The sequence below is a fragment of the Phalangium opilio genome, unplaced genomic scaffold, assembly GCF_054372755.1.
Source record: "Phalangium opilio isolate 3A_F unplaced genomic scaffold, DU_Popi_V2 ptg000031l_1, whole genome shotgun sequence".
Classification (NCBI taxonomy): Eukaryota; Metazoa; Arthropoda; class Arachnida; order Opiliones; family Phalangiidae; genus Phalangium; species Phalangium opilio.
The window spans coordinates 7,004,841-7,032,762 of NW_028324158.1; the positions used below are offsets into that span (position 1 = coordinate 7,004,841).

General features: G+C 37.8%; 4 protein-coding genes and 1 long non-coding RNA gene across 9 annotated transcripts in view; 1 reads left to right on the forward strand and 4 right to left on the reverse strand.

Moving 5' to 3' along the window:
• The window catches only part of fus (epithelial splicing regulatory protein fusilli), a 58,528-nt gene extending 55,419 nt beyond the window's left edge, over positions 1-3,109 (reverse strand). For 2 of the 4 annotated variants that reach the window (XM_089869847.1, XM_089869846.1), the window contains exon 1: positions 2,927-3,109. In XM_089869847.1, the coding sequence (XP_089725973.1) occupies positions 2,927-3,051 (125 nt within the window). In that variant the 5' untranslated portion in view covers positions 3,052-3,109. The remainder of the gene's footprint in view (positions 1-2,926) is intronic. The other 2 variants (XM_089869848.1, XM_089869850.1) reach the window with 2 other exon arrangements.
• A 250-nt stretch (positions 3,110-3,359) lies between these two features.
• On the forward strand, positions 3,360-4,204 carry SdhD (succinate dehydrogenase, subunit D). The gene has a single exon (XM_089869852.1). It carries the CDS (start codon positions 3,455-3,457, stop codon positions 4,004-4,006), a length of 552 nt encoding a protein of 183 aa, XP_089725978.1. The 5' UTR covers positions 3,360-3,454; the 3' UTR covers positions 4,007-4,204.
• Positions 4,205-4,542: 338 nt separating this feature from the next.
• On the reverse strand, positions 4,543-8,677 carry Uba2 (Ubiquitin-like activating enzyme 2). Its single transcript, XM_089869851.1, has 12 exons — positions 8,475-8,677; positions 8,261-8,344; positions 8,129-8,199; positions 7,782-8,069; positions 6,933-7,122; positions 6,767-6,866; positions 6,419-6,673; positions 6,227-6,339; positions 5,513-5,614; positions 5,306-5,453; positions 5,109-5,214; positions 4,543-4,890 (listed from the first exon to the last, which is right to left on the reverse strand). The coding sequence occupies exons 1-12, from the start codon at positions 8,595-8,597 to the stop codon at positions 4,629-4,631; spliced, it is 1,842 nt and encodes a 613-aa protein (XP_089725977.1). The 5' UTR covers positions 8,598-8,677; the 3' UTR covers positions 4,543-4,628.
• Positions 8,678-8,928: 251 nt separating this feature from the next.
• Positions 8,929-10,533, reverse strand: LOC149690336 (uncharacterized). Its single transcript, XR_016383693.1, has 3 exons — positions 9,670-10,533; positions 9,183-9,600; positions 8,929-9,094 (listed from the first exon to the last, which is right to left on the reverse strand). It is a non-coding gene; the product is annotated as an uncharacterized LOC149690336 (long non-coding RNA).
• A 7,278-nt stretch (positions 10,534-17,811) lies between these two features.
• LOC149690337 (aquaporin-2-like) overlaps positions 17,812-27,922 on the reverse strand; it is a 43,972-nt gene continuing 33,861 nt past the window's right edge. For both annotated transcript variants that reach the window (XM_089869859.1, XM_089869858.1), the window contains one exon: positions 17,812-18,982. In XM_089869859.1, coding sequence (XP_089725985.1) covers positions 18,758-18,982 — 225 coding nt within the window. In that variant the 3' untranslated portion in view covers positions 17,812-18,757. The remainder of the gene's footprint in view (positions 18,983-27,922) is intronic.

Below are 27,922 nucleotides of genomic sequence, written 5' to 3' on the forward strand. Positions count from 1 at the left end.
AGCCCCGCGGCTACGTTTCTTGACTTCAATATTTTTTCAGGTATTATGTAAAAATAATGTTTGATATTAAACCCCCCTTCCCCCCTCTGTATCTCCCCAATGGCTGAATCTTCGATAGAATAAATTAAACATTTTTGCATTTTATATTATTCCGCGGATAATTTACTCTTGTAATTATCTACGCTTAACTCAAAAAAATATCTTCATTAATAAAAGCTGGCAAGCGTGAATTTATATAATCACGAAAATTTGTTGAACTTTCAAATTTGTTTTGACCAAATTATGCTAAGCAATATATAGCTACCATAAGTTTATAAGAAATGTTCCATAAGTATGACACTACCTATACTTCGTAATGCTAGAGACTTATTGGGAGCTAGTTAGAGAACGACAAGCAAGAATTGATTGTCTACACACAGTGTTAATTTTGCAAGACTTCCATCTCCGCCTATTTAGTCTGTCAAAGCCTTTGACAGCGCCTCACTGCAGGCGTTGCTTTACGAGATTCTATGACGTTTCACCAAAGTCACTTCATGACAAGCTCTCAGTAACTAGTGACAAACTTATGGGAGTACATATCTTATGAACTTATGTAGATACTAAAGGGGTTACAGAATATTCCTCCCCCATAACAGCTTAAACTTCAGCGCAGTGTTGCCAGGTCCTCTGTGAGTCAAGTACTGCAATCTCTTCACTGACCAACGGCCTGGCAACACTGGGGAAACGTTCGGCAAAAACCAACTTTAGTGGAAAACACTAAAATCGGTGTTGTTGCTTGCAAGGTAATTGGGTGTCAAAGAAATAAGAATAACAGTTCAGTTTGAACCAGTTCTTAGCTGACAACAACGCACTGAAGTTTAGAGGGGTGGAGTTTTCTCTAGCTCCTTTTATAAAAACTATCACTTCCAAATGCCGGATATAGGTTTTAGAAAAACTACACTCCGAAAGAAGTCCCATAGTTTTGTCTGCTTGGAATAGACCATTCTATTAATTTAAGCAGAGAAGCAAACACAACTGGAGGGAAGGCCGTCTAAGTTTTTGGGTTAATGCTCTCGCACCAAGAAGCACCGCTAGAGACAGTTCGAGTTGGCTAGCCTCCCCTCCCGCGTGTTGAGACACTAGCTCCGCCTGGCGCTGCCTTTAGGCGTGAGGGAAATAACCTAACAGGGCGGCCTCCCAACTGTGTGTCGGTTTCTCTGCAACCAAGAAGCGATATCTAGTTTACTAGGGAGAAGGTATAAATCCGCCACATTTCTAGCTTAATGTCCATTCCAAACGTAGGTCCGGAGTTAATCCTAGCCTCTTAATTATAACCAGCATCTCATTGGTTCTTACGCATTTTCCGACTGACGAGAGGCGAAATAGCCCGGCCTCCTTTTACGTCCCCCCTTGTATTTTGAAAAGGGGACCGGGACTATGGCGCGCGAATACTAAGGCATCTTATACCTTCTCCCTAATAAACTAGATATCGCTTCTTGCTGCAACTAATTAATTGAATGGTCTATTTGAATGAAAATTAGATTTCCAACTTTCACTTTGACAAAACGGGCAGATAAGATCTAATGTCCGGTTGACACCTATTCGGTTCTAGATTAAGTTATTAAAACTGGACCTCATAACGTCATGGTCATTTAAAAGTGACAATCACAGAACCGTAACACCCCTCCATTAATGGGGTATCACGTGCAGAGTTACATACACGTGTTTTACATCCTACACCCCCTCTACCTTATCAAGTACCACTACAAAACTTTCCAAGCATAGCCACGGTTGGATTCTGTACCACCTGTCGCCACCTGTTGATTTTACCGCCAATTGGGCTCGGCTGCAACGCTAGTACTAGTATCAAATCTAAACTATACTGCCAAGCCTAAATTCTGATCAAGGCTAACTATATAATTCACGCGATCCTTGGTTTAGAAATAGAACAAAGTAAAATGCCTAACCGCCCGCCATCTTGTTAATGCGCCACTTTCACGTTAGACCAAAAATAGACTATCTTCATTATTTAGTGATTTAGGAGGGGGGGGGATAAATTAGGCCACCGACCTTGTCTATGGTCAAAGGGTGCTGCGGTGAGGCTGAAGCCAAAAAAGAGAGAAGAAGGGGAGGGGAGATGGTGACTGTGGGGTAAAATGTAATGCCCACCTGTAAGGGGTTGGAGGTAAGTAGGAATTGGGGGGGGGGGGTACTTCGAGGGCCGATATATAAGCTCCCCTCCGTTCTTTTGAGAAAGAAAGAAACGGGTTTCAAAAGATCTCCAAAACGAACGGAATTTACTAGGCTTTTGCCGGAACGACCTCGAGGAAGGGAGGAGAGGGAGGGGGGACCCAAAAGTAGTTTCCTCGCTAAAGCAAGGACCTTTGTTAGAAACTGTGTATGCACACCTTTTATGTTTACTACGAAAAAAACCCTGTTTTTAATGTGGAAATCTTGGTTTAGGCGAGTTTTTGAACTAATATATTTTAACACTATCTAACTGTAGGGTTTTTCAACAGAAAAACGTTTACGGTATTTAAATGAGGTCACAAAAATTATCGGGAAATGAAATAGGTAGTTTTCCCTTTAGGGTGTGATTGTAATAAATATCTTATGATAAAAAATCGGAGAACCAACAAGAATAACAAGTTTTGGCGGGATAAAAAAAATCGGGGCACTTTCAATGAAAAAAGAAAAAAAAAATGCGTCGTGATTGAAATGGCCGTTTCACGAATCTCTAATGGTTTTTAAAAATTAAGGCAATTTTCGGGTTTTATCAATAAAAATTATATCCATTGTTGCATTATGGAAAGAGGTTATTTAATGACCTCGTGGTCTCGACCACTTGACCTACCTTTCCCCCGACAATGTCGCCAACTTTCGACCCCGTTGTTTGGCCTATATTTATCTAGACAAAAGTGGTTCACGGATAAAAACAAACACTTACATTATCATGGGTGAAAATCCTCCTCCGATGGGGTTGGCATTTGCGATACTTATTACTTCATTACGCGATAACGCGTATGGTTTAAAACGGTTTACTAGGTGATTATACCGCGTTGTAGAACTCATAACGAACTTTGAACTTCCTGGACCGTTGGCATGTGCGTGGCCCACTCGCGCAAAAAAGGAAAATGAAAGGGAAGCTCAAAGAGATGCGTGTGCTGCCATCTGGCCAAATATTAGTTCAATTCAGTTCAGTTTACATGCTTTGTGGTTGAAAATTAATATTGTTGCGAATAAAGGATTTGAACGATAAAATATTGAAATTAATATACAAATAATACCTGAAAACTGATATTATTTTGAAATTAGATAATGTTAATGGACATTTTTTGGATTTTTCTAGTTACAGATTTGAGCGCTTATTTCCCTGCCTTTATCCTGACCCTTTGACCTATTTGAAGAAGAAGGTATTCGTTCGCCGAAAGTTAGCGTATGGTTCGATTTCATTTCAATTTATTGTTAATTAACCATGGCTACGCACGCTTTAATTTGTAATTTGGGTAGAATAAACGTTGCCCGTATTTTAACGTCAACTTACCCCAAAGTTGCTGTTCAATCAGTAATTCTCTCGCGATATTCCGATCCAAAACGGCATCATTTTAACCAAGGCTTAGGGTCTTTGGATTTGACCCTCAAGTCAAATTTAACCACCAGAAACATCTCAACGAGCGCCGTCAAATGTATGTCAGCGGCGAAAGGAGCTCACGGTGACCACACCACGCTGTGGACCATTGAAAGAGCGTTATCCGCCGCCTTATTGGGTGTTGTGCCAGCGGCATTCTTCATTCCTAACCCTGTTTTTGAATATGCCATGGCTTTGGCATTAACTGCTCACGTTCATTGGGGTATTGAAGCTATTGTTGTGGATTACTTACGTCCAAAAGTTGTTGGTGAAGCTATTGCTAAAGCCGGAGTTCTTGGAGTTTATCTACTGTCAGCAATCACTTTGGGTGGTTTATTTTATTTCAACTACTCTGATGTTGGTCTTACACAAGCAATTAAAATGTTTTGGAAACTGTAAAGAACATTTAACATCCGCTAAACGATTTTGTAAAGTTAAAAAAAATACTAGATTCCTGCGCTGAAATAAAATAAACAGATTTTAATTATTTAAATTGCTGTAAATTAGAAGATGCTCACTCCTCTTCCCTACCTCATAGGTTTCTTGTTGCTTTCTTTCGTTAACGATAAAAAATAAAAAAGTAATAAATTGAAACAACTGGCCAAATTCATTGATTTATCTTTAATACAAAACATTGTTCGACTTACAACATGATAAAACAATAAAGAAGAAGATGCTCACTCCTCTTCTTCCCTACCTCATTGGTTTTTCAGTTTGCTTTCTTTCGTTAACGATAAGAAATAAAAAAGTAATAAATTGCAACTGGACAGATTCATTGATTTATCTTTAATACAAAACATTGTTCGACTTACAACATGATAAAACAATAAAGAAGAAGATGCTCGCTCCTCTTCCCTACCTCATAGGTTTCAGTTTGCTTTCTTTTTCGTTAACGATAAAAAATAAAAAGTAATAAATTGCAACAACTGGCAAAATTCATTGATTTATCTTTAATACAAAACGTTGTTCGACTTACAACATGATAAAACAAAAAAAGGGGGGAATACAAAAATCATTGAAATCACAATATTTCAATATCAGAAGAATCATGTCGGGCGCGTTTTTCAGGTTGATGAGCTGATGCCACTGCTTTTATCTTTCTTTTCCTCGATATGTCTTCTTCCTCTTCATCATCAACTATTTCCAAATCATCATCGGAATGTACTTTGTTAACGTCATGCTCCTTAGCACTGCCATTATCTAATTTATTATTATCTTCCTCCATTGCCTCGGGTTTTACGTCTCCAAATACTTGAAATTCAACTTGATCAGGAAGTTTTTCACTAAAAAGAAAAAATAACCTTAAGTTTTCAGGGTATTTTATTATCTATAAAGTGCTGTCAGAAGCGCGGGTGTGACGTCACCCATGCTGTTTTCCCCATAAAGAAAAAACACGGTAACTGTCATGGCCGCCCATTGCTAAAGGCAGACTCGTGACGTTTAACCTTGGATCTGACGTCACAACTGACAGCACTCTATACACTTAGGGAGTAAAACTTACCAGTGCTGGATTATAACGACAACTTTAAAGTTTTGCAAAAAGTCGTCACAAACCAATCTCGTTCCATTTCTGATACCAAAGTCGCTCAAATGCTTCTCATTATTGGCTATTTATATTAAAAAAGAGGTTTATAACAATTAAAAGCTAGAAATTAATTAGGATTAGCTTAAAAATTAAAATAAATCAATAAAAATTACATTCTGTTTCTCCTTCTTCACTTGATATAAGAATTGTTCCAGATCCTTGGATTTCAACATCGGGGGCCACCATATTTAAGGCTCCCTTTAGAATTTTTTCATCTAAAGTTTTCACTGTTAATGTGTTCACATTCAAATGAACAGTTGCCTGAAAGTTGCATTATTGAATTTAATTATTTAAATTTATAATTAAAAATTTGAAATTACCTCTGGTTTTGACGAACAAACGTAACAGTTGGGTCTAGGTGGGACTAACTGACTGGAAACTAACATTTTACGATTTGGATTAACTTGTTTATTTAAATAAACCTATTTAAAACAAAATAAAATGTTTAAAATTAATTTAATTAAAAGTTCAGGTAACATAAAAAAACAGCCTTTTTCTAAGGTATAATGTTACAGGGTTGCCACGGAATTTTCAGAACCAAATTCCCTGACATTTCCAGGTTTTCCCTGACCTTTTTCTGACATTTTCCCTGACCTTTTTAGGCCGAAAGTGTAAATGTTTACAGCACGTTTTAAGTGCTTATTATTAAATAAAGTCTCTACATTAAGTTTTCCGATGCATTTCTCACACCAAAATGATTAAGAAACATTTTAACTATAAATAACAGTCCGAGAGATTTATTTAGAGAGCATTAACTTTACAAAAACAATTCTAGACATTTTTAAGGATTGCTCTAGAGTTTTCTGTGTTAAGAGAGGATCAGGAAAAACTTTCATTACTCTTTCAATAAAGACTTATTCCCAGAGATTTTACCCACTAAAATCAAATTCCCTGACTTTACTGAAATTTTTCAAATTCCCTGACTTTTCCCTGACCTTTTCGGCCCATTTTCAAATTCCCTGACTTTTCCAGGTTCTCCCTGACCCGTGGCAACCCTGTGTTATGTCTCTCTTAGTCTCTAATATTATACTTACAGTGGAGCATTTATCCATTTTCCCCTTTAAAATCTTAAATGCTTGAAGTACAATGACACCAGCAATCACTGCATTTGTAGTTGCAATTGCAGGAATTATATTACCAGCCATTGCTAATAAGAATAAGTGGAAAAACAAATGTAAGTCCGTCTAATCTTATAATACCAGGATCAATCAATTTATATAACTCACATTTAATGTTAAAACGAGTTTTAGGTTGAATACCAAAGCAATGTGCTCTAATATTAGCACAAGCTGTGACAAAATCCATGCTATCATCCTCATCTTTATCCCAAACTAAATGATCGCCCGGTTTAAGTGACAAAAATTGATTTTTAAGATTCATAATGCTATTTTTAAAGACATCAGCACATTCTTGAACACTCCATAATTGTTGATCTCTAAGTCCTGAATTGTTTGTGTTGTTGCTGCTGCTTGAACTTGCAACTTTATTCATTCAAAATTTCAAAACCAAATTTTAATTTTAATTGGTTATAATAAACTTTGGAAAAGTCAAAAATTATTTAAAATATCGAATACCAGCATCCGGCAGATTGTTCCAATTTAAAGGTTGAGGAGGTCTACGTTTGACCCATAATTTATCCATTGATAATAGATATTTAATATCATCATTAAATAACTACAATAAAATAAAAAATTGATTTGATTAAATTTTTCAACGTAAAAACCAATGAAACAAATAAACCTTATTGAATAATTTGGCAGGATCGTAAGACGTAGATTGTGCCCAAACTCTTGTAGATTTTCTCTCAATGTCTCCCTTTTCATTTGTTTTATTTTCTAACGCTCGTTCTCCCGCTGTTTCCCCTCCTAATTCAGGATCAGCCATATCAGGAGATACATCTTCATCCGGGTCCTCTTCTCCAAATAACTGACTATAAAGTTACGTTAATAATTTTACAGGGTTCATACAACTTTTGGAAAACAAATTTCTATGAGATTTATGGGAGGTTTTTTCCCATTTATTTCCCTGAGTTTTTCCCGTATATGGAGTATCCTATGGAGCAAATGTTAACGTAGGAGGGGGGGGGCAAATAGGACTATTACATAATCAAAGGACATTCCCGTATCTCTAATATAACCAGAGTTATGAGCATCCAAAGTTTAGTGTAATGTTAATCCTATGGAGGGTGGTATGTTTATGAACATTTTGCTTAATTACTCGGCCCCTGTTTGTCGTAGCCCTAAGATTTTAGTATGGTAAGATGGGGGACAAATTGGACTATAACATACTCAAAGGACATCCCTGTATCTCTAAAATAACCAGAGTTACGAGCCTCCAAAGTTTAGTCCAATGTTAATCCTATGGAGGAGATGTTTAGGAACATTTTGCTTAATTACTCGGCCCCTGTTTGACTCAAATTTCCTTGATTTCCCTGAATTTTATTAAAAATTCTAAATTTCCCTGAGGTTTTTGTCAACTATTTATTTCCCTGATTTTTCCAGGTTTTCCCTGTTTTCCAGGACAGGTTTGTATGAACCCTGGTAAACCTATAATTTAAATTACAAAACCATCGTGTATCTGTAGTCTTACTTGAATAAATGTTTGGACCAAACAACGCAATGAATCAACTCTGATGGAGTGTTTCTAATTGTGCAACCAGGGAAAGTCTTTTGACCAGCTTTAGGTTCGCATTCGTAACATTCTGTTAAGCCTTTCTTGATAACAGTGACTTGGCCCAAATATCCCGCAGTTCCACTCTCAATTAACGGAACATTAGCTGCCAGACACATTCGATTAACATGGCTTCTAGCAGCGCGGTTATCAAGAGCATTCATAACTATCTCGAAGCTTTTGAAAAATTCCACATCATAGTTTGGGCTGAAAGTTTATGGAATTAACTATAGTGTTAAGTCCTTATTAGTGACATGAATAGTTACTTTGTAATGCTATCATGATGCGCGACTATTTTAGCTTTGGGCCGGAGTTTTTCGGCGGATTCTTTAGCAACCTAATCAGGTAGGGGGTTCATGAATCTGGATAAACATGCAACTAACAAAATGGGATCTTACAACTGCTTTAGATTTTCCGACATGTGCTTTCTTAAAGAGAAATTGCCTGTTTAAGTTACTAACATCGATGGTATCAAGATCGACCTGCGTTTAATGTAAAAACCCGTTTATAATTAAAGATAAATTAAATTAAATACAAAACAATATATTGTAATTGTATCAGTCAATGTGTGAAATGTCATTAATAAGGACAAGGCTTAGCTATATTACTTACAATAACAATGTCTTGAAATCCAGACAACACCAAATTTTTTAAGAGTTCACATCCAATACCTCCTGCACCTACTACTAAAACTTTAGCAGTTGAAATTATATTACTAACTTCCGAACCCGTCATGATCAATTAAAATACGTAATGCATGAAAATTCAAAGATACCGGCGCGGCACAAACAAAAAGCGAGCGACTGAATAAAAAGTATCAATGAAAAAGCGCCTAGTGAAAACACGCATGCGCAGTGAGTTCCAAACATTTTCCCGCCAAATATTGATCCACACCACATCAATCAAAATTCACGAATATAACACTAATTATAGGCCTATAGATTAAAGAACTTAATTTTAATTATTATTTAGCGTACATTCTAATTAGTTATAGTAATTTAAAGAAGACAGTTAAAGACAGAGGTCTCTGCGCTCGTAAAAGTCCGGTAGTCAATAAAATCTTTCGTAAAATAGCAGCTTCGCGCCTTTGACTGTATTGGGATGTTCAGTGCATTCCACCAAACCACCAGAACATAGTATAATTTGAACCGAAAATACTGTATACAAACTCTGAACGCACATTTCAAAAAAAGGGGCCAAATTTGTTCAGTTTTATTCTCAGCGCATTCTCTCTGGGGAATCGAAGAAAAGATAAAACAGAAGGAAAGACTGAATAGCCTAGACTGTTGTAGGCGTTTGTGCCTCATTAACTTTACGTACCATATAAAAAAGAAAACCTTCCACGATTGCGTTGTGCCGCATTAAGTTCTGGTCGAAGGCTTTTTGGGCTTTTGGCACTTTTATGGGGGACGAGCGTGATTACAAAAGCAAATCATTTTTATTATCATAATGCATTCTTTCCGGGGCTTCTGTGTTTTTGGGCATACAAACCTTTTCCGCAATAATTTCCCTTGATGAAAGAAACAGCCTGCAGAAACAGGATGACAGTGTAGACCAAGGCTTATAAAATTCAGGGACAATATTTGCAGTCACACACCAATGACGTAAAACCCTGATTAAGATAGTTAGGGCGTCCAATAACCGTCTGACGTGACCAGAAAATAAAATACACCATGTATACAAGGACGTTGCAATCTTAGAAAGGATATTTTCACTGGTTTTCCCTTAGAATATATATCTATCCATTTTAAGACTGAAATTTAATATAAGACTATCTAATAAAGTTGGGAAAAATCCCATTTCGTACCTTCTCTTTTTTTTTGTTATTGGAAAAGGGATTGTGGAAACGATATATTTTTACTTCTTTCCAATAAAATTGCGGGGCTGTAAAGTCAGTAAATAATTGTTAGAATGTCAATCAAACATTGTTTAATCAAGTTTTCTCGATAAAACCGAAGTAACGTTGACGGAAAAACCATTACCTTAAATAAACTGAGATTCTTCCTGGATTTTAATCAAATATTTATTAACTTTTTTTTTCGAAAACAACTTCCAGGGGTAAAACTACTAATGTATTTCCTATGAGCCCCTGTAAAACGTTTACCCGCAATACACCGGTGTGCGATATTAATATTATTATTTTATAAAATTCATATCTTACTTATTTCTGTACCGATTTAAACGTTATTGGGATCAAATTAAAGCCTGAATTACGTTCTATATTTATGAAAAATCACGTGGCACCGGAAATAGTTAAAACGCGCGAAACCTAGGCTTAACGAAAATTTTAATTCAAATACTAGTGTCCGTTGAATAAGGAGCAACGGGATTTTCAAATAGTTCTTTGTATGATTTTTAAATTAAGGTTTTTACGATGAAATGAATAAAAAATCTAATTAGAATGAAATCATTTGATTAAAATAAAATCAATTAATTTATATTTTGGACTACGGCGGTGGGGGATTCTCCATAGACATCGTATGGATGACCTTTGACATCAAATATCTTAGGCCAAAGATTGAATATTCGAAATGGGGCTTAAAAATTTATTGAAATTAGTCATCACTTAGAAAGATTGTAGGCGATGTTATCATATTTGAACAGATCAAAAAATAGAGAATCGATAAGTGAAGTTCACAATACCTTGCTAAATAAATAAAATAAATAAATAAAAATAAATAAAATAAATAAATAAATGAAATAAAATAAATAAATTAATGAAATAAAATAAATAAATAAAATAAATAAAAAAATAAATATCCATTAAATACGTCAGTTTAAAATAAGACTGTTTAAGCGTATTAATTCGAGTTAAATAAAATTTAACGGATGTATTTTCGCACAGGAAGCTATTTTCGTTCAATATGCTTGTATTTTATTCCGAAAAAAAAAATAATAAAAAATGGTTTTATTTTTGGTAAGTCCGATGTTTGGAGGCGGAGCGAAGTCTATAAGGTACGTATCATTTGTCACGAAATGAAATAAATTCTGAGGCAGTATACTATATAAAAGGAAAGCAAATTTAAAACGTAAAATATTTAGAAAGAAAAAGTAGGTAGGCTTAGCTCACAAGTATACGGTCTATGCATGCCACTATAGTCAGTACTATATCTCTTCGCGGTATTTTTCACCTCACGTGGAGTAATAAATCGGGATATACCATTAATTTTAACGTCAATTTATTTTCAGGAGGGTTTTTAGCTAATAGTCCAGCTGCCAACATTTTCTTGAATAAAAAAAAAAAAATAAAAAAAACGGCAGGAGAGATTCTCAAGTGGCCAAGCGACCATAGACAAAAAATTAACACGTGGTAACATTTGACGTGGGCGTGTAAACAATTATAGGTATTTGTTGATAGTTCGACTGAACAAGGAAGAATAGTAAATCTATTCAAGACTCCATTTTCGAAAATGGCCACCAATTTGCTCCACGGTATAATAAACCAAAGAAGACTTGGATTTTAATTCAGTGGACAGATTTTTTACCTAGAAGCTTTATGAGGCCAAAGACCCCATGCTAATAACTGATTGAAGGTAAGGGGTAGGGCTTAAATATTTGTTAAACCACCAGCACCTCCTTCCTCCAGTCTCATTGGCTATTCACTTATATATATACAACTAAACCCGTATGGGGTAAGAGGTTCTGGTTAGCAGACGCCTCTAAACATGGCAAGACAGTAGCCAGCGTTTTTAAGACTAATTAAAATGCTAATTATTTTCCCTTTTATATATAGGAAAAGGCCATTCTTTTAATAAAAAAAAAATCAGGGTGTGGTGTCGGTCCTACTCCTCTCGCTGGTCTTTTCTAAGATGGTTGTTTGTCCAAACCTTAGTGACCATGTCGTATCTATAGAATTTATTAGTCTACATAAGGTGCAACGAGGCTTAAGGGTAGATCTTCAAAGGACGAGATTGTGTAGTGTAGTGTATGAGGTCTCTGATTTATTCTCCCGAATAATCTGGACATTTGGAGGGAGGCCATCCGCATCAACTTGGGTTGATAAATCTTCCCTGTACTCTGTTATTTTCTTTCGGGTTACTTTTATTTATTTTTTCTTTTCGTTTCGTTTCTACTCCGCAGCCTGTCTTACGTTGCTTTCGATGATATATCGAGCCGATTCTACGTCACGTTACCTAGGTCCTAGAAATATTTAGCATCTGGTGCGAGATTCCGATATTGCCTAAAAGTCCTCGTATGTTATAGACTCCTAAGGTTTAAGAGCCCAGTCATATTTTAAACTTGCTTTTGTTTGCTTTTTAAATTGCGGGTCTATTTAGTTTTTTCTTTTTTTTCCAGAGTAGGAAACAGATATTGGGGATTAATTTCATAAAGGTGTCAATAACTTTCGGCAAAATTACTACTGTGCCAAGACTCAAAATCGTACCCGTCTTCTGTGTTAAGGCGAGTTTTTTTGCGTTTTTAGGAAATAGTCGGTAAAATAGTAAACAAAACTTCCTGACTGTAAAACAGTAAACAAAACTTTTTAACGGTGAAACCTTCCTTACGGTAAAAGAGTAAACAAACCTTCCTTACAGTAAAAGAGTAAACAAAACTTCCTTTCGGTAAAAGAGTAAACAAAACTTCCTAACGACATGACTGCCGTAAATTTCAAGCGATTAGTCTGAAATGCAAACATGCTCGGTACACTCTATAGCAGAGCCGTATAGTTTTTAGTTTCGATCGGCAACCATTTTGAAAAATGGCGGTTATAAAAGTATCCAAACTTGATCTGAAATTTTGTCTACACTACAGTACATATTAAAAGTACAGTTCTTCGTTACAATCAGGAGGAATCTTGAAAAATGATTGACAGAAATGTAATCAAAGATTTCTGACATTGTTAACTATCATCATGAGGTCTATCTAATTGGTTTCCACCTTAGACATAGTGCAGCTAACATTCCTGGGTAGTACGTTTTAAAACGAGTCTCGGCTGTTGTTTAATTTAAACAAATTAATCTAGATGCTCCCGTAGTCGAGCGGTACCGGTGACAGGCACGCTAAGGTTAGCAAAGGCTAGTTTTAGCTCCGTCCTCTCCTCGACATCAACGAGTTCTTTGTCAAGATAAAATTGATGTATAGAAGATTAGCCAGGATTTGGTGGGAGGTCAACAATTGCTTTAAACCTGGCATTTTCACTTTACAAAACAAGTTTAACGTTTTTCTAAAAGTAGAAACGAAACTCGAATGTCTATATAAGTATCTTCACTCGCTATAGTTTATTTCGCTCTAGTTCCTTTAGAAATCTCTAACAGCTGTTTTGGAACCCTCAGTAAAAGTTTTCCCCAACTATTATACTACAAATCCTCCAGCTCTAAATTCTTCTTTTTTCCTCTTTTATGGGCCGCCGGCGGAGAAAGGAACTCGTCTCACATTCACCCTACATTAATCAATTAACAGAGCGGAGAAATTCGCTCCTGCTTTCGACACTCAACGTACTATAACCCGCTTCCTATAGACCAGTCCATTAATTACTTACAGAGACAACCAACACACAGGCGGTAGGCCGCGTTCTTAGGCTACTCATGGACGAAATAATACTGAAGGACGGATGGCAGAGGGAGAAAGTTGTAAAATACTTGTTAATTCGCCTTCTAGCGGGAGATTGTAGCAAACCGGATAGTGTGGGGGGGGCGCTTATGGGGGAATAAACGTTCTAAAGAGGGAAGCATCTAACGTCTTATTTTGTCTAGATGGCGCTAGCTTTTTCCGGGATTTTGACACACGGTATTTTTCATAACCCCTTCATTTTGGGGCTGAAAAGGGGGAAGTAAGCTTAACATTGGTTCTTTAGTCGCTTAGTATCATGGGGCTCTATGGGCTGCCATCGGTCCTTCAGGCTACTTACCTCGCGCCAAGAGGCAACGCCAGACGGAGCCCGAGCGTTCACTACACGCGGAAGAGGCTAGCCGGTTGGCGCTGCCTCTAGCGGTGGTTCTTGGCGAGATCAAGGATAATAGAGAACTTTCAGAAGGGATCACACACCCTCCCAAGTCTTACCGCTGTTCTGGTAGCCATATTGGGGCATGGTCAAAGCTTCATTCCTGCTTTAAAGTACCCACCAATATGGCAGCATAAATTATGTCACGAGACTCAGCTCCTCCTCCAACTGAAAGCTCTCTATAATTCATGAATGTGGGGCTTCGCTTCTGGTATTATTGGAACGGTTTATTCGACTAAAATAAAGCCTCATCATAATCTTCCGAGAATAGTTAGTTATACCAGCGCTACATCTAGCGGGGCTTCATGGCGCGAGGAAATAAGGCGGGGCTTCTCTTCTTAAGATTATTGGAACGGTCTATTCGACTAAAGCCTCATCATAGATTTCCGAGAATTGTTAGTTATAGGGGTAAGGAATTGAATTGTGAAGCTATAATGAATGAGAAAAGGCGAATTCAGAAAATAAATATTATCGCTTTGAATATGATGGGTTTCCTAACTTGGAAAACCTATAGTAAGTTTTGCAAAAATATGATTAGGAAATTTATAATAATATAGTTTTAGCATTTCTATGGGTGCACCGAGATCTGAAAATGTATAAGATATGTTCCATAAGTTTGTCACTGGTTACAAAGAGCTTGTCATGAAGTGAGTGAGGTAGGTCACAGATTCGAGGTAAAGCGACGCCTGCAGTCAGTTGCTGTCAAAGTCTTAGTACAGACTAAATAGGAGAAGATGGACTGCAAAATTAAAGGAGTGTAGCAAATCAATTCTCGCTTGTCGTTCTGGAACTAGCTCGAGCTGTAAGTCTCTAGCAATACGAATTATAGGTTAGTGTCATACTTATGGAACATATCACTTATAAACTTATGCCATTACTAGATCTTAGATTTCAGAGAACAGTGCTATCTATTTTTTTTTTTACAACTAAGAGGCTTATTGGGGCACGTATAGTGTCGTGATCTCAGGGTTTTTAGCCCACTATTCCTAGTTAATACCCTTACATCACCGCAATATTGGTAAGAGTATAACGACACAACTGCACACCGCACAGTCTACGTTCTCAGATACATCTTACATTTTTCTGAATATACATCACAATTTCATCTCACTCTCCTAAAAAAAGGAAATGATTTCTAGCTAAACCACTAAACGTCAAATCGTCTAGAGACTAAACGAAGCCAAAGTGTGTTTGACATAAGAAGCCACGAGAGCGGAAAGAAGAGTTACAAGCAAAAAAAAACCAACCAAACATTGGAAAGGGAAGACGAGACAGGAAAGACATTCCCGAGAAAAAGTACTGCAGTTAGTAAAAGAGAGTAGATTAAAGTCAACGGAGTTAGATTTCTTCTTATGGATGGCAACATCACGATGGTGTTTGCCTTGAGTGAAGAAAACAAAAAGAAATGGGTCGCTTTCTTGCTCCATAACCGCGCCCATTCATCATTTGTCGATCTTAAGCCTAACTCCTTCCTTTATATGTACCACGAATATATTCATTTCAACCATGAACATTCGTGTTTCGGCGCTTTTGAGGCAAAACTTAGCATGCGCGGATATTCAATGCTAATCTTTTACGTTCATATGACGTCAGTTCCTGTTGCGACCGTATTTATTAAGGAAGTTCAGTTGTATATTCACGGTTAGAAATGATTAAATTGGTTTTTAGTATATTACCCGTTGAATTTCTTTAACTTTTTTGAATAATTTTGTCCAAGAAAATATACACAATAAAGGAAACCAAGCCATGTTTGAATGACTGGAGCTATGTTCACACTTACATGAGAAACCAGTGCGAAGCGATTCAAAACGCTTAAGTGTGAACAAAACTGATACTCGAGAAGCTATAATTACAAACTTGGCTTCTTGCAGTTGCTTGTATTTGTGCTTGTACTGGTGCTTGTATTTGTGCTTGTACTGGTGCTTGTATTTGTGCTTGTACTGGTGCTTGTATTGTGCTTGTATTTGTGCTTGTACTGGTGCTTGTATTTGTGCTTGTACTTGTGCTTGTATTTGTATTTGTGCTTGTACTGGTGCTTGTATTTGTATTTGTGCTTGTACTGGTGCTTGTATTTGTGCTTGTACTGGTGCTTGTATTTGTGCTTGTATTTGTGCTTGTACTGGTGCTTGTATTTGTGCTTGTACTGGTGCTTGTATTGTGCTTGTACTGGTGCTTGTATTTGTGCTTGTACTGGTGCTTGTATTTGTGCTTGTACTGGTGCTTGTACTTGTGCTTGTATTTGTATTTGTGCTTGTACTGGTGCTTGTATTTGTATTTGTGCTTGTACTGGTGCTTGTATTTGTGCTTGTACTGGTGCTTGTATTTGTGCTTGTATTTGTGCTTGTACTGGTGCTTGTATTTGTGCTTGTACTGGTGCTTGTATTTGTGCTTGTACTGGTGCTGTCCAAAGAACATCCCTCTTAATTTATGACAGACTTATCAGAAACACGCTGTATAAAAGTTATTATACAAGTTACAGCTTTATGTAATATATCCATTAACAAACAATACAGGTTATAAACTCGTCTTACGCGCAGTAACTATATATATCGAGGCATTCGACCTTGACATTTTCAGATGCTATAAGCTATACAGGGAGCGCATATCGACGATCGTTACATATGTATTTTACTTCGCTATAGTCAAGAGTGAGAGGAAAAACCGATTGACAGCTAGAAATCGGAAAAGATAACGCTAATAGGTCAACTACATCATGCCCCCCGACGTCAGACGTTTGTGGCTAAGGGTTCTAAGGATTTTCTTCTTCATCCCTTCAAGAGATATACGAACATGTCATAAGAAATATTCTTTGTAATCCCTTAAGACTTGGTTGGCTTTGACGCATACTTTTTCCCAAGTTTTTGACATCTCCGAGGTTAAATTGCAGCCGAACTGATGGATACATACAGAAGGTTCATTATAAGAATACTAACGATCCAAAGCTTTATTTCACGAGATGTAGGCTATTAAAAACCAAAAACTGCTTTCCGAAAGCTATAACATGGACACAAAATACTTTCGTATAGGCATAAGCTCATAAGATATGTTCCATTCATAAGTTTGTCACTGGTTACAAACTGGAGCTTGTCATGAAGTGACGTAGGCCATAGATTCGAGGTAAAGCGAAGACGCCTGTTGAGGCGCTGTCAAAGTCTTAGTACCTACTAAATAGGAAGATGGTTCGAGGTAAAGCGACGCCTGGTGATCGGGGCGCTGTCAAAGGCTTAGTACAGACTAACTAGGAAGATGGAAGTCCTGCAAAAACTAACCGAGTGTAGGACTTCAATTCTCGCTTTCGTCGTTCTCGAACTAGCTCGAGCTGTAAGTCTCTTACAAAGTATAGGCAGTGCCATACTTATGGATGCAACATATCTTATTAACTTATGGTATAGGTATTGGGAGATAATGATTCCCAGTGTCAGCTGTATTATTTCTTGGGTATAGAATAGATTGACATTTATGGTGCACATTAAGAAGACAAAAACGTAAGCACATGTGCAAAAACAATTGAAGTTATTATAACTTTCATATTGACTCATTCAACCTGCAGTAAAGAACTTTTTTTGTTAATTAGAATGTCTTCTTACCTACTTGCAAAAGAGACCTAAGTTTTATGAAAAAAGAAACGTTAGTAGCAAACACAGGAATAAGTTTTCGAAAAGAATAATTATGAAAGAAACATTCTTATGGTTACAATTTGTTTATTAAAAGAGAAAGTTCAAGAGAGAAGAATTAATTAGTAGAGACAAGATAACGCAGGATTATTGTTAGGCGAAAGAATTCTATCTAGTAAATCACAAAGGTTAATTCACTTAAAAATTAAAATAACCTTTTAGTTTAGTTAACTATAATTGTAATTGTCATCTCAAACTCCATCTGATATTGCTTACCTTTTTTAGATTAAAATATGTGTCCAATTTGTTCTGAGATCATAAAATGACAATTTTAGGAACGTCGTTATGTTAAGTTAGAATATTTGTAGCAAATTAAATATTCATACGAACTCGATTGCGGTCAGAGAAAGGGTAACTATATTGCCATTGATGTAGGGTATAGTTTCAATTATTTACATTGAAAATTTTATATATTTACAACATTACTATGCAAAATCCTACGGTAAAACAATTAATGACAATGTCTGGGTCCGTGCAGATAACGACGTCATGATAGCACGGTCCTTTATTGGTCTCTATATAGTCGGTAGACGAAACTATACAGCGTGTTTCTGAAAGGTCTGTTTGAAATTAAGGGAAATGTTCTTTGGGCGATTTTGAGTCGAAAATGTAACATCTATGACATTTTGCCACAAGGGACACTGTTTTCAATTCGCCCGAATGAAGAACACTACCCATAATTTTCAACAGACCTTTCAAAAACCCCTGTCTTTTCCAACTGTCATTTTGCACCATTTTATAGCTAGTCTTACTAAAATACGGTTTTAGTCAATGTCATCTGACCTGAGACATCAGTGAAAAGGTAATAAAAGGGGATCTTACTTCAGGTGATGGATTCTACTGTACAAATACGACCCATTAACACTTATATCCTAAGCCTCAAAACTGTCTAATAATTTTACTTGTTAAAACCTCGCATAGATCTGGAAAAAAAGGAAGCATATTTGATTTTGACAATTGACTCAATTTCTCCTTACTGTCAGATGCCCAATATCTACACCCGAAAAGAATTTTTTTCGTTCTTAAGTAAGTACTCAACCCCTTGAATGGTTTCGAGTGAAGGGCACCCATGCTGTTTACACTTAGACCTAGGAGAGTTCCCAAGTACTTAATCGCGTAAAGACCGGCCGGTTTTTGATTTGTGGTTAAAAATCTCCAAAGTCGTTCGAGATACGGTACTTGTCTTTATATATAAAACGTTTCTTGGTTTGGTGCCCGCAAACTTCCAGTTACCGTGGCCTTACAATGCTATCCAGAAGACGGGAGGGGCATAACGGATGTCAAACGCCGTAGTCATTGGCGTTCGAAGCGGCAGTCATCTCAGTCTCGTTGCTACTCAGGGCCCCAGAGTGATCACGGATCATTTCGCCTCCGGGACCTCGATGAGATGGGTTCTTCCGGCGGAAGGAGCGCCGAAGACCCGTCGCCACCGACGATGAGTCGCTGCTGTACTCGTAAGTGAAGCCCCCGATGAAACCTCCCAAGAGAGGACCGATCCAGTAAACCTATATTTTGGAATAAAAAAAAATAAGACCCAAGACCTTGAGTTGTTGTTACAAACGACAGAAAATAGATATTTATTAAATGGGATTCATCCTAAACCGCAGGCTATAGTACTAAAATCGGGAGTATCCACTGCCTGATTAGTGAAATTGGCCAACCATAAAATACATTGAGAAAAGTGATAGTAAATTATTTTGATTATTGGTAGAGTTATTTGAGGCATTGTTATAAATGAGAAAAATGTCTATTAATTAAGAAATTATTTCAAAACTGCATGGGGATTGGGGACTGAAACTAAGATCAAGAAGTGATATCTAATTTATTAGGGAGAAGGTATAAGATGCCTAAGTATTCGCACGCCATAGTCCCAGTCCCCCTTTCAAAATACAGGGGGGGGGGACGTAAAAGGAGGCCGGGCTATTTCGCCTCTCCTCAGTCGGAAAATACGTAATTTTCGTCATTCGCGTCGCGCTGACGCGGGTTTTCAAGAACCAATGAGATACTGGTTGTAATTTAGAGGCGGAGATTAACTCCGGACCTACGTTTGTACTAGAGATAAAGCTGGAAATGTATGTGGCGAATTTATACCTTCTCCCTAGTAAACTAGATACCACTTCTTGGAAAAACCAATAGTATAAATAAATATTAGTAGAGTTATTTTACCAGCCCTAAGCAAAATATACCATGCTTTCAAAGAATCACGTTAACTATCGAACTAACCAATCTAAACGTTTGAAAAATTCTTAAGATTTAACAGCAATTGGAATCATTGATGCACGTGGTTACAATTATAGTTGACACACATCTATCAACCAATGAAGTAGCCAAGAAGGGTGCACGGCTCGACAGGTCACTGATTTTAGGCAAATTGAGTTACATTACGAAATCTCATGCTTAGTACTACATTATCAAAATTGTTCATTTACTCTGGTCTATTACTTGTATTGATTTGTAAGGAGGATATAGTGGTATATTGTATCCCTTCTCTCGCTACAATGTACATAAGATGCACGTGACTGAAATCTAGTCACGTGCCCATGCCCTTAGCATCTCACGACAGAAAATGTCTGAGGAAATATTGACAAAACTGTCTCATTTTTTTATTCTCAGGATGGCTTAGCTATTCGAGGCAAATTGGCTTCTAGTGTTTTTTGACTATTTGAAAAATTTACGTACGAAGACCGGCAAACATTCATTAGTGTCTAGTAAATCATTATTGTCGAATACTTGTAGTGCTAGGTTCAGTTTAAATAAGGTGTTTAAAAAGTTTTTTTATGAGTAAAAATGTTAATGAATAAAAAAAAAATATACAGTAAATTATTTTAGTGTAAAAATTACTTAAATAAGGATATGATAATTATAAGTCATTTAATTAAAAATTAAGGGTTCATTTGCGAAACATGTCTGCAGATGATAAAAGTTTCGATTCCTGGATAGGCCGCCCTAATCAATGTCGAGTTCAATTTCAAACCGCTTTACATAGAAGGCTGAAATTTTGCGATGTCGTTACTCTTAAATAGTAAGTACGCAATAAGAAAGATTTTTTGAAATCCGCCACCATCTTGAAAAATGGCGAGCAGAAATGTAAAAAAACCAAAAAAAAACCCGTTCTATTTGGAATAATTTTCGGGCTCTTTCACTAATTTTTAGTATATTGGTTCCTAATATCCTACAGTCGGCCTTTATGGAAAGCTCTTGGTATTCACCGCCATTTTTTTAAATGGCGACCAAAAAAAGCAAAGAACCCTAAATTATAGCTAAGTTACTCTGTGATATTGGATAAGTGGATTGTAAGATTGTAACCGAACCGAACGTCTATTGAAAAAAGAAAAAGAAAGAGAAGAAAGCAATATGTACTCGACCAGCAAACATAGTTTCAAATATCGGTCAATTTCTTCAAGGACTAAGTCCTCCACCCTATGTGTTTTATGGTATAGGCGATACCGTAAAAACATGAGAGATAGAATAAAAATCTTCGGTAACACCAGCTGAGTCATCCTGAATACAAATACCCCGCAAAAACCCTTCGAAACGTATATCATAAGCTCATAAGAAATGTTCCTTCCATAAGTTTGTCACTAGTTACAAACTGGAGCTTGTCATGAAGTGAATGAGGTAGATCATAGATTCCGGTAAAGCGACGCCTGGTGAGGCGCTGCGTGTCAAAGGCTAAATATGACCTAGGTGGAAGTCTTGCAAAATTAATCACCGCAAGAAGTGATATCTAGTTTACTAGGGAGAAGGTATAAATTCGCCACATTTCCAGCTTTATTTCCAGTCCCAACGTAGGTCTGGAGTTAATCTCCGCCTCTAAATTACAACCAGTATCTCACTGGTTCTTGAAAACTCACGTCAGCGCGACGCGAATGACGAAAATTACGTATTTTCCGACTGAGGAGAGGCGAAATAGCCCGGCCTCCTTTTACGTCTCCCCTTGTATTTTGAAAGGGGGACTGGGACTATGGCGCGCGAATACTTAGGCATCTTAAACCTTCTCCCTAATAATAAACTAGATATCACTTCTTGATTCTCGCTTGTCGTTCTCGAACTAGCTCGAGCTGTAAGTCTCTAGCATTACGAAGTTTAGAAAGTGTAATACTTATGGAACGTTACTTATAAACTTATGCTATATCCCTATATAAAGCTTTTTGGAGAAAATATATCTTGTATAGTAAAGACCATGAACATTGAAGAATAAAAAATAAAAATAAAAATGTTAACCATTGTAGCATCTCGAATTCACTTAACCCCATCTTGATATAAAATGCCATAAATAATAAAGGCACAGCGGCCTGGTTTTGAGTTGCTTGCTTCCTCCGTGCCCTTCTTATTCTTTCTGTACTTCTAGGGTTATTAGATAAAATGGTTGAGGAATGTAGCTGCAATGTAGCTAAGAGGGAAAGACACGGGGGTAAAACTTCGCATTCCATATCGCTTTTCGGCGCCTGCGCTCTAGGACCTTAGGGTCCAGAGAGTGCGCAGTATAGTATAGGTATGGATATCTCTGCTCCTTGTCAACTCTCTCCTCCAAGTAAAAGTCCTGACTGACTGACTGACAATCACCGCCTGATGTAGATCTACAAATTGAACACACAACATTTTTCACAGCGCTCCCACTAATTCGCTATTAGGTTTTATGACGTAACAGAGTAAATCGCGAGCGATCTGAGATATGGTAAATGGAATACGCCATAAGTTTACTCTTACCAGGGGTAGCTTTAATTTTAGAAGTAGGAATGGAGAACGTTTAGTATTTACTTCAGTCCGACTCATAGCCCAGTATAGAGCCCCCCTCCAACACGTAACGAAAAGTTTAAATTATCTTATTGGCTCACTTAAACCACGTTTTGATGAAGTTGTTGACGGGGACGGAAAAAAATACGTAATTCCTTTTTGCCTCTGTCGCTATGACCCGCCTCTTCTTTCATACCCCTCCGTCCCTTGGATAGGGGTCCGGGACTTTGACGCGCGTCCACATTACTCTAGCTGTTCTCCATTCCTGCTTCTAAAATTAAATCTATCCCTGCTCTTACATATCCCTTAATCCGACCTCAAAACAAAAGGCCTCATTAATCTTGATACTGAACTGGAACAAACATCCCCCAACTTTAAGAAATAGGGCCATCTCATCTATTAAGCCTTGTCCGTATTTACTTGTAAAATCACCCTTGCCCCATTTCCTATTTTCTGGTGGGACCATCCCGGAAACTAAAGAAAGAAAAAAAAGGAGAGAAATAAAATTTCGTGTTTTTAGAGACCAAGGCTTATATTAGGCTTCCGAAGCTAGTAGTACCCCGAGATAAAATTTCACGACGAAGGAAAAGTAACAAAATGGTTTTAGGTTGCCATGGAAACCATTAGGCTTACACGTGTAATGCATACGATATTATATTCCACGAAAAATTGGGAGGAAAAGGAGTATGTATAATGGAGGATTCTTTATGAATTTTTCAAGAGTTTATAGGGGATTTGTATCCTATATATTTTCCTTAACTCATTTCCTCTATCCGTAAAATATGTTGTTGTTCATTTTTATGACCATATCCATTACCAAAAAAAGTTATTTTCTTTTTGATATACCAAGATAAAATTACACAACCTAAGTTTCACTTCGATTAAAGGGAGTATAGGAAGAGATTGGGGAATATCGTCTGCTACGAGAAGTAGTAGTGGGAAAATTCGCAACGTCATTCACTGACGTATTGAATAGTGTAACTATCAATATGGAAATACCATAAGTTTATAAGTAATGTTCCATAATTATGACACTTCCTAAGTATATTTAGTAATGCTAGAGACTTACAGCTCGAGCTAGTTCGAGAACGACAAGCGAGAATTGACTATACTCTGTTAATTTTGCAGTCCATCTAGGTCCTATTTAGACTGTACTCTGTACTAAGCCTTTGATAGCGCCTCACCAGATGTCACTTTACCTCGAATCTATGACCTACGTCACTTCATGGCAAGCTCCAGTTTGTAACCAGTGACAAACTTATGGAACATATCTTATAAACTTATGATCAGACGAATTTTCGTTACAACGTATGGGACGATGGTACCACAGGTTAATGCACGTGAATTAATTCTTGGTATTAACTGAATTAACTAACCAACTTCTTCATTATGATTGACTCTATTTTAACTGACAATTCCTAGCAACGCCACGAAAAAATCTTGCCATGTCAGAGAACTCATGTAGGTAGACAGATCTCAAATGAGTCGATTCTAGAAATAACTGAGTTAGAAAAGAACTTCTTTCTAATGAAGTGAGAAGTTTTCGAGTGACGAGTTGAGTTAAGAGTGTTAGGTATAAGTTGAGCTAGAAAAAAAGCGCCTTCCAAGCAAAGATAGCTTTCACGGAGAAAATCCCACACGAACAACGTTTTCGCAAAGTACTCGTAAGAGACGTCTATACGCTTTTAGTACAGGAAAACCTTTGGACTTTGTATTAGAAGTCCAATAGTTGACGTAGGAAGTGGAAGGACTAGTTAGGTTAGGCTTAACACTAAACGTCTTGGGCTCTAAATGTTTTCGTACACGTTTTTCGGTCAATAGAGCTGCTATCTCAGTTGTGACGTCAGTGCCTAGGTAAAACGTCAGAGGCTTAGCTTTGGCAGTAACCGGCCATGTTTGGTGCCGCGTTGATTCTATGGGCAAATACCATGGGTGACGTAATTCTAAGGCTTATGAGATAGCTCTATTTCTTAAAGGGATTATGTAGGGGCGTGTCAAGAACTATATTTTGAAGTAGTCACGTGACTGGGCAATTTCACGTGACTATGTCGTCTGTTTAAAATGTAGTAAGCGTCCATGGAACGAGTTAGATTCAACGAAAATGCTGATACCCAACTCAATAAAGCTAAAAAAGCATGCCCAGTAGAACTATTTTAAAGTAGTAGCGTTACTATTTCCTGGAGTAGTAAATTGGCAATATCATATGACTGTCTGTCGTCTGCTTAAACGTAGTAAGCGTCCGTGGAACGAATCGTTAGATAGATTTAGCGAAAATGCCAATACCCAACTCAATAACGCTAAAAAAATGCACGCATGTTCAGTAGATCTCTATTTGATGGAAGATAAGCTTGATATAGGTTTCGCCCCTACGCAACACTTTGTACATCCCTTTAACCTTACAGCATTTACATCAAATAATGAACTTCTGATAATACAGACAAGAATTTCCTTTTTTCTATAACTTGCCACTCCGAAAGCGTCTTCCTTCTTAATGCTTGACAATTTTCTTACATTTCCTGTCGCCTAGCTACTGTACTTTTTTTCACTCAATCCATCCCATAAGTCCAAGTTACGAATCCGTGTCGAGCCTTATGATATCATATTTAGACCCAAAATGCGTCACAGATATCAATATAATTCTCAAATGCCATTATTTTTTGTTTAAAAAGATCTAGGCTAGAAATGTAATGGTTTGAGTTTTTTTTTTTTTTTTTTTTTGTTCCAGGTTTATTTAGTTATTTAAGGGCTAGGGCTTAGTAGCCTTACAGCTCCAAAACACGCTTAAAAAGATAATTGATAATAGTACTTCTTTTTTTTTTTTAAATTTCATATTTACAAAATATCACAAGGATTGACAAGATTTATCACTAGGTTGCTTATAATAGGAATTTCTAACACTGAAATTTTAAAAATAATTTTACAAGTTTAAATGAATACGTAGTTTTCTCTTAAAGATATTAATAGAACGAACAGACACTAGCTCATCAGGAAGTGCATTCCATAGGGGAATGACTCGACGGTAAAAAGAAAACTTAAGACAATCTCTTTTAAAGGGTTTGAGGAATAGTTTACGACTGTGTCCGCGAGTATGTACCGACTGATGGACAAAGGTGAAAAAATCTTGTGTAGGATTGACTAAGATTTTAAATAGACTAATTAGATCTAGGAATGAGCGACGTAGTGATAAAGGGGCCCATCCCAAGGTTTCTAAACGGTTCTCGCGTGATAGGTGGGACAGCGAACGTGGGATACGTGATGCTCGGGCTTGAACACCATCAAGGATGGAAGTGGAATGGGCGGAATGAGGGTTCCAAATCTGACTACCGAATTCAAGAATGGGACGTACATAACAACCGTATAGGCGAGTGAGAAGGGAGGGGGATGAATTTGGAAAATTTGCCCTGATAACTGCCAGGAGGCCGTTGGCACGGCCACATGTTCGCGATACATGAGAATCAAATTTCAGGTTATGCGTAACCTGCACCCCCAAGTCCCTACATTCATTTACGCGCCGGATTGCATGGCCATTTAAATGATAGGGGGAAGGGTAAGCGGTGTTTGATGCTTGGCGCTGAATGGTAAGGGCCACAGATTTACCAGCATTAAATGCAAGACCGTTAGCAGTTGCCCAAGCCTCAATAGCAGAAAGATCTTTTTGGAGTATAGCAACATCTTCAAAAGAATGGATAACGCGGTAGAGTTTAATGTCGTCGGCAAAGAGGCGAATTGGGGAGGAAACTACAAGGGGTAAATCATTGATAAATAAAACAAAGAGGAGGGGGCCAAGAACACTTCCCTGAGGGACTCCACTCAAGACAGGGAGGACGTCGCTCAGGGAAGTACCAACGCGCACAGCTTGAGATCTATCAAGGAGGTAACTCTTAATCCAGTGGAAGATGTTGTTGGAGACCCCGAATGATTGTAGTTTAGCCAATAGGCGTGCATGGGGAACGGAATCAAACGCCTTCGCAACGTCAAGATAGATCACATCAACCCGTCCACCAACATCAAGAGCCTCCAACCAACAATGTAAGGCAGATAGTAAATTTGTCTCGACCGAACGATTGTGGAGGAAGCCATGCTGAAAAGGACTAAGAGACGGGCCGACGTGGGCCAGAAGGGCGGAGCGAAGGCATCTCTCCATGACCTTGCATATGGAAGATGTGAGACTGATAGGTCTATAATTCTTAGCGTCACATTTTTTACCCTTACCCTTGTAAATTGGTGTAACATGAGCCAGTCGCCAAGCAGCAGGGACCGAACCGGAAGTCAGAGAGTTGACAAAAAGTTGGTGAAGTGGGAAGGCTAGTGAGGTAGAGCAATTTTTTAAAACGCGATTTGGTATCCCGTCTGGGCCCGAAGCGCTTTTAATATCAAGAGATTTAAGAATGGATGTAATTTCGCTAACAGTGGGAAAATAGTCAGGCATCATAGTAGTGATTCGATCAGGGGGTAGGTCAGACGAGGATAATTGGGATGAGTTAAAGTTCTGTGCTAGGGTAACGTTGAGAAATGTAGCCATCTCTAAGTCAGATGCCGTGGTGGAACCATTGGCCAACTTTATGTTCAGACGCGAGGGGAGAGATCTTACTTGGGACCGTACAAAGCGGTAGAAGGCCCTGGGGTTAGTTTTGATTGTCTTAAATTTCCTTTCATACATTTTAGATTTAGAAGTCAGGATTAGAGATTTAACTAAATGGACTTGTTGTTTGTAAAGAGGCTGTAGTCTATTATGTTCTGACTGGTTGCCGCTCAGCGAGGCACTTCTTAGTTGCTTCCATAGTTTTTCCTTCTTCCTCATGGCACGTTTAGTGTAAATTGAGATCCAGGGGCGAGTTCGGTGGTAATTAGTAGTATTATAAAGAGGAACTACGTTCTCGATACAGCGAAAAAGTTGAAAGGTAAAATATTGCCAAGCATCATCTATGGGCAGAGTGGAAAGCAAATCCCATTGTACGTTTGTCAAGGCAGCATTAAGTGCCACGAAATCCGCGCGAGAGTAGTCGTAGTCCTTGGTAAAGAAACGGCGGTGCAATATGTCTTGTAGGGGATAAAGAATGGAGAGTGAGAGATGGTCACTACCTCCCAGAGGGGGGAGAGTCTCCAACGAAGGAAGTACGGTGCTGGCGGTAATGACTAGATCGAGGACATTGCTGTTGATATTGCGGGCTTGGCTAAAACGGGTGGGAAACGAGACGTGTTGCATCAGCGAGGAAGAACAAATGAGATCAAGGAGGTGGCCATGTTCATGAGTAGCACCAGGTTTTAACGTGAGTGTGGACCAATCTATATGTGGCAGATTTAGATCGCCAACAATTAGTATCTCATGAAAGCGTGAAGCGACATGTCGTAAATTGTCAATTATAACTAAAGTTTGCTCATAAGAAGTTGATGGGGGGCGATAGAGGCAACCGAGAGTCACCCACGTGGAGGACGTAGCGGGTTTCAATTCTAACCAGATAGATTCTTCAAATTGATTTGGGATAGATAATTCGTGAAATAGGATGTCATTTTTTAGATATATCAGGACACCTCCTCCAGGACGATGTTGCCAAATTTCATACGAATTATTTTGGAAAGCGGAATGATTCCGAGAAATTTCATCAAATGTTTTTGATATCAAGATTTACCGATGCTGTATCCTTCAAAATTGAAATTAATAACACAAACTATTACATTTTTGGATTTATTTACGAAACTGTATGTGA

What these genes read in the sequence shown, in the direction of transcription:
- SdhD (XM_089869852.1), top strand. Translation starts at nt 3,455, where the DNA reads ATGGCTACGCACGCTTTAATTTGTAATTTGGGTAGAATAAACGTTGCC.
- Uba2 (XM_089869851.1), bottom strand. Translation starts at nt 8,597, where the DNA reads ATGACGGGTTCGGAAGTTAGTAATATAATTTCAACTGCTAAAGTTTTA. An exon ending in CATCATGATAGCATTACAAA is followed by an intron (nt 8,070 to 8,128) that starts GTAACTATTCAT and finishes ATAAACTTTCAG; the next exon opens with CCCAAACTATGATGTGGAAT. An exon ending in GAACAATCTGCCGGATGCTG is followed by an intron (nt 6,674 to 6,766) that starts GTATTCGATATT and finishes GAATGAATAAAG; the next exon opens with TTGCAAGTTCAAGCAGCAGC.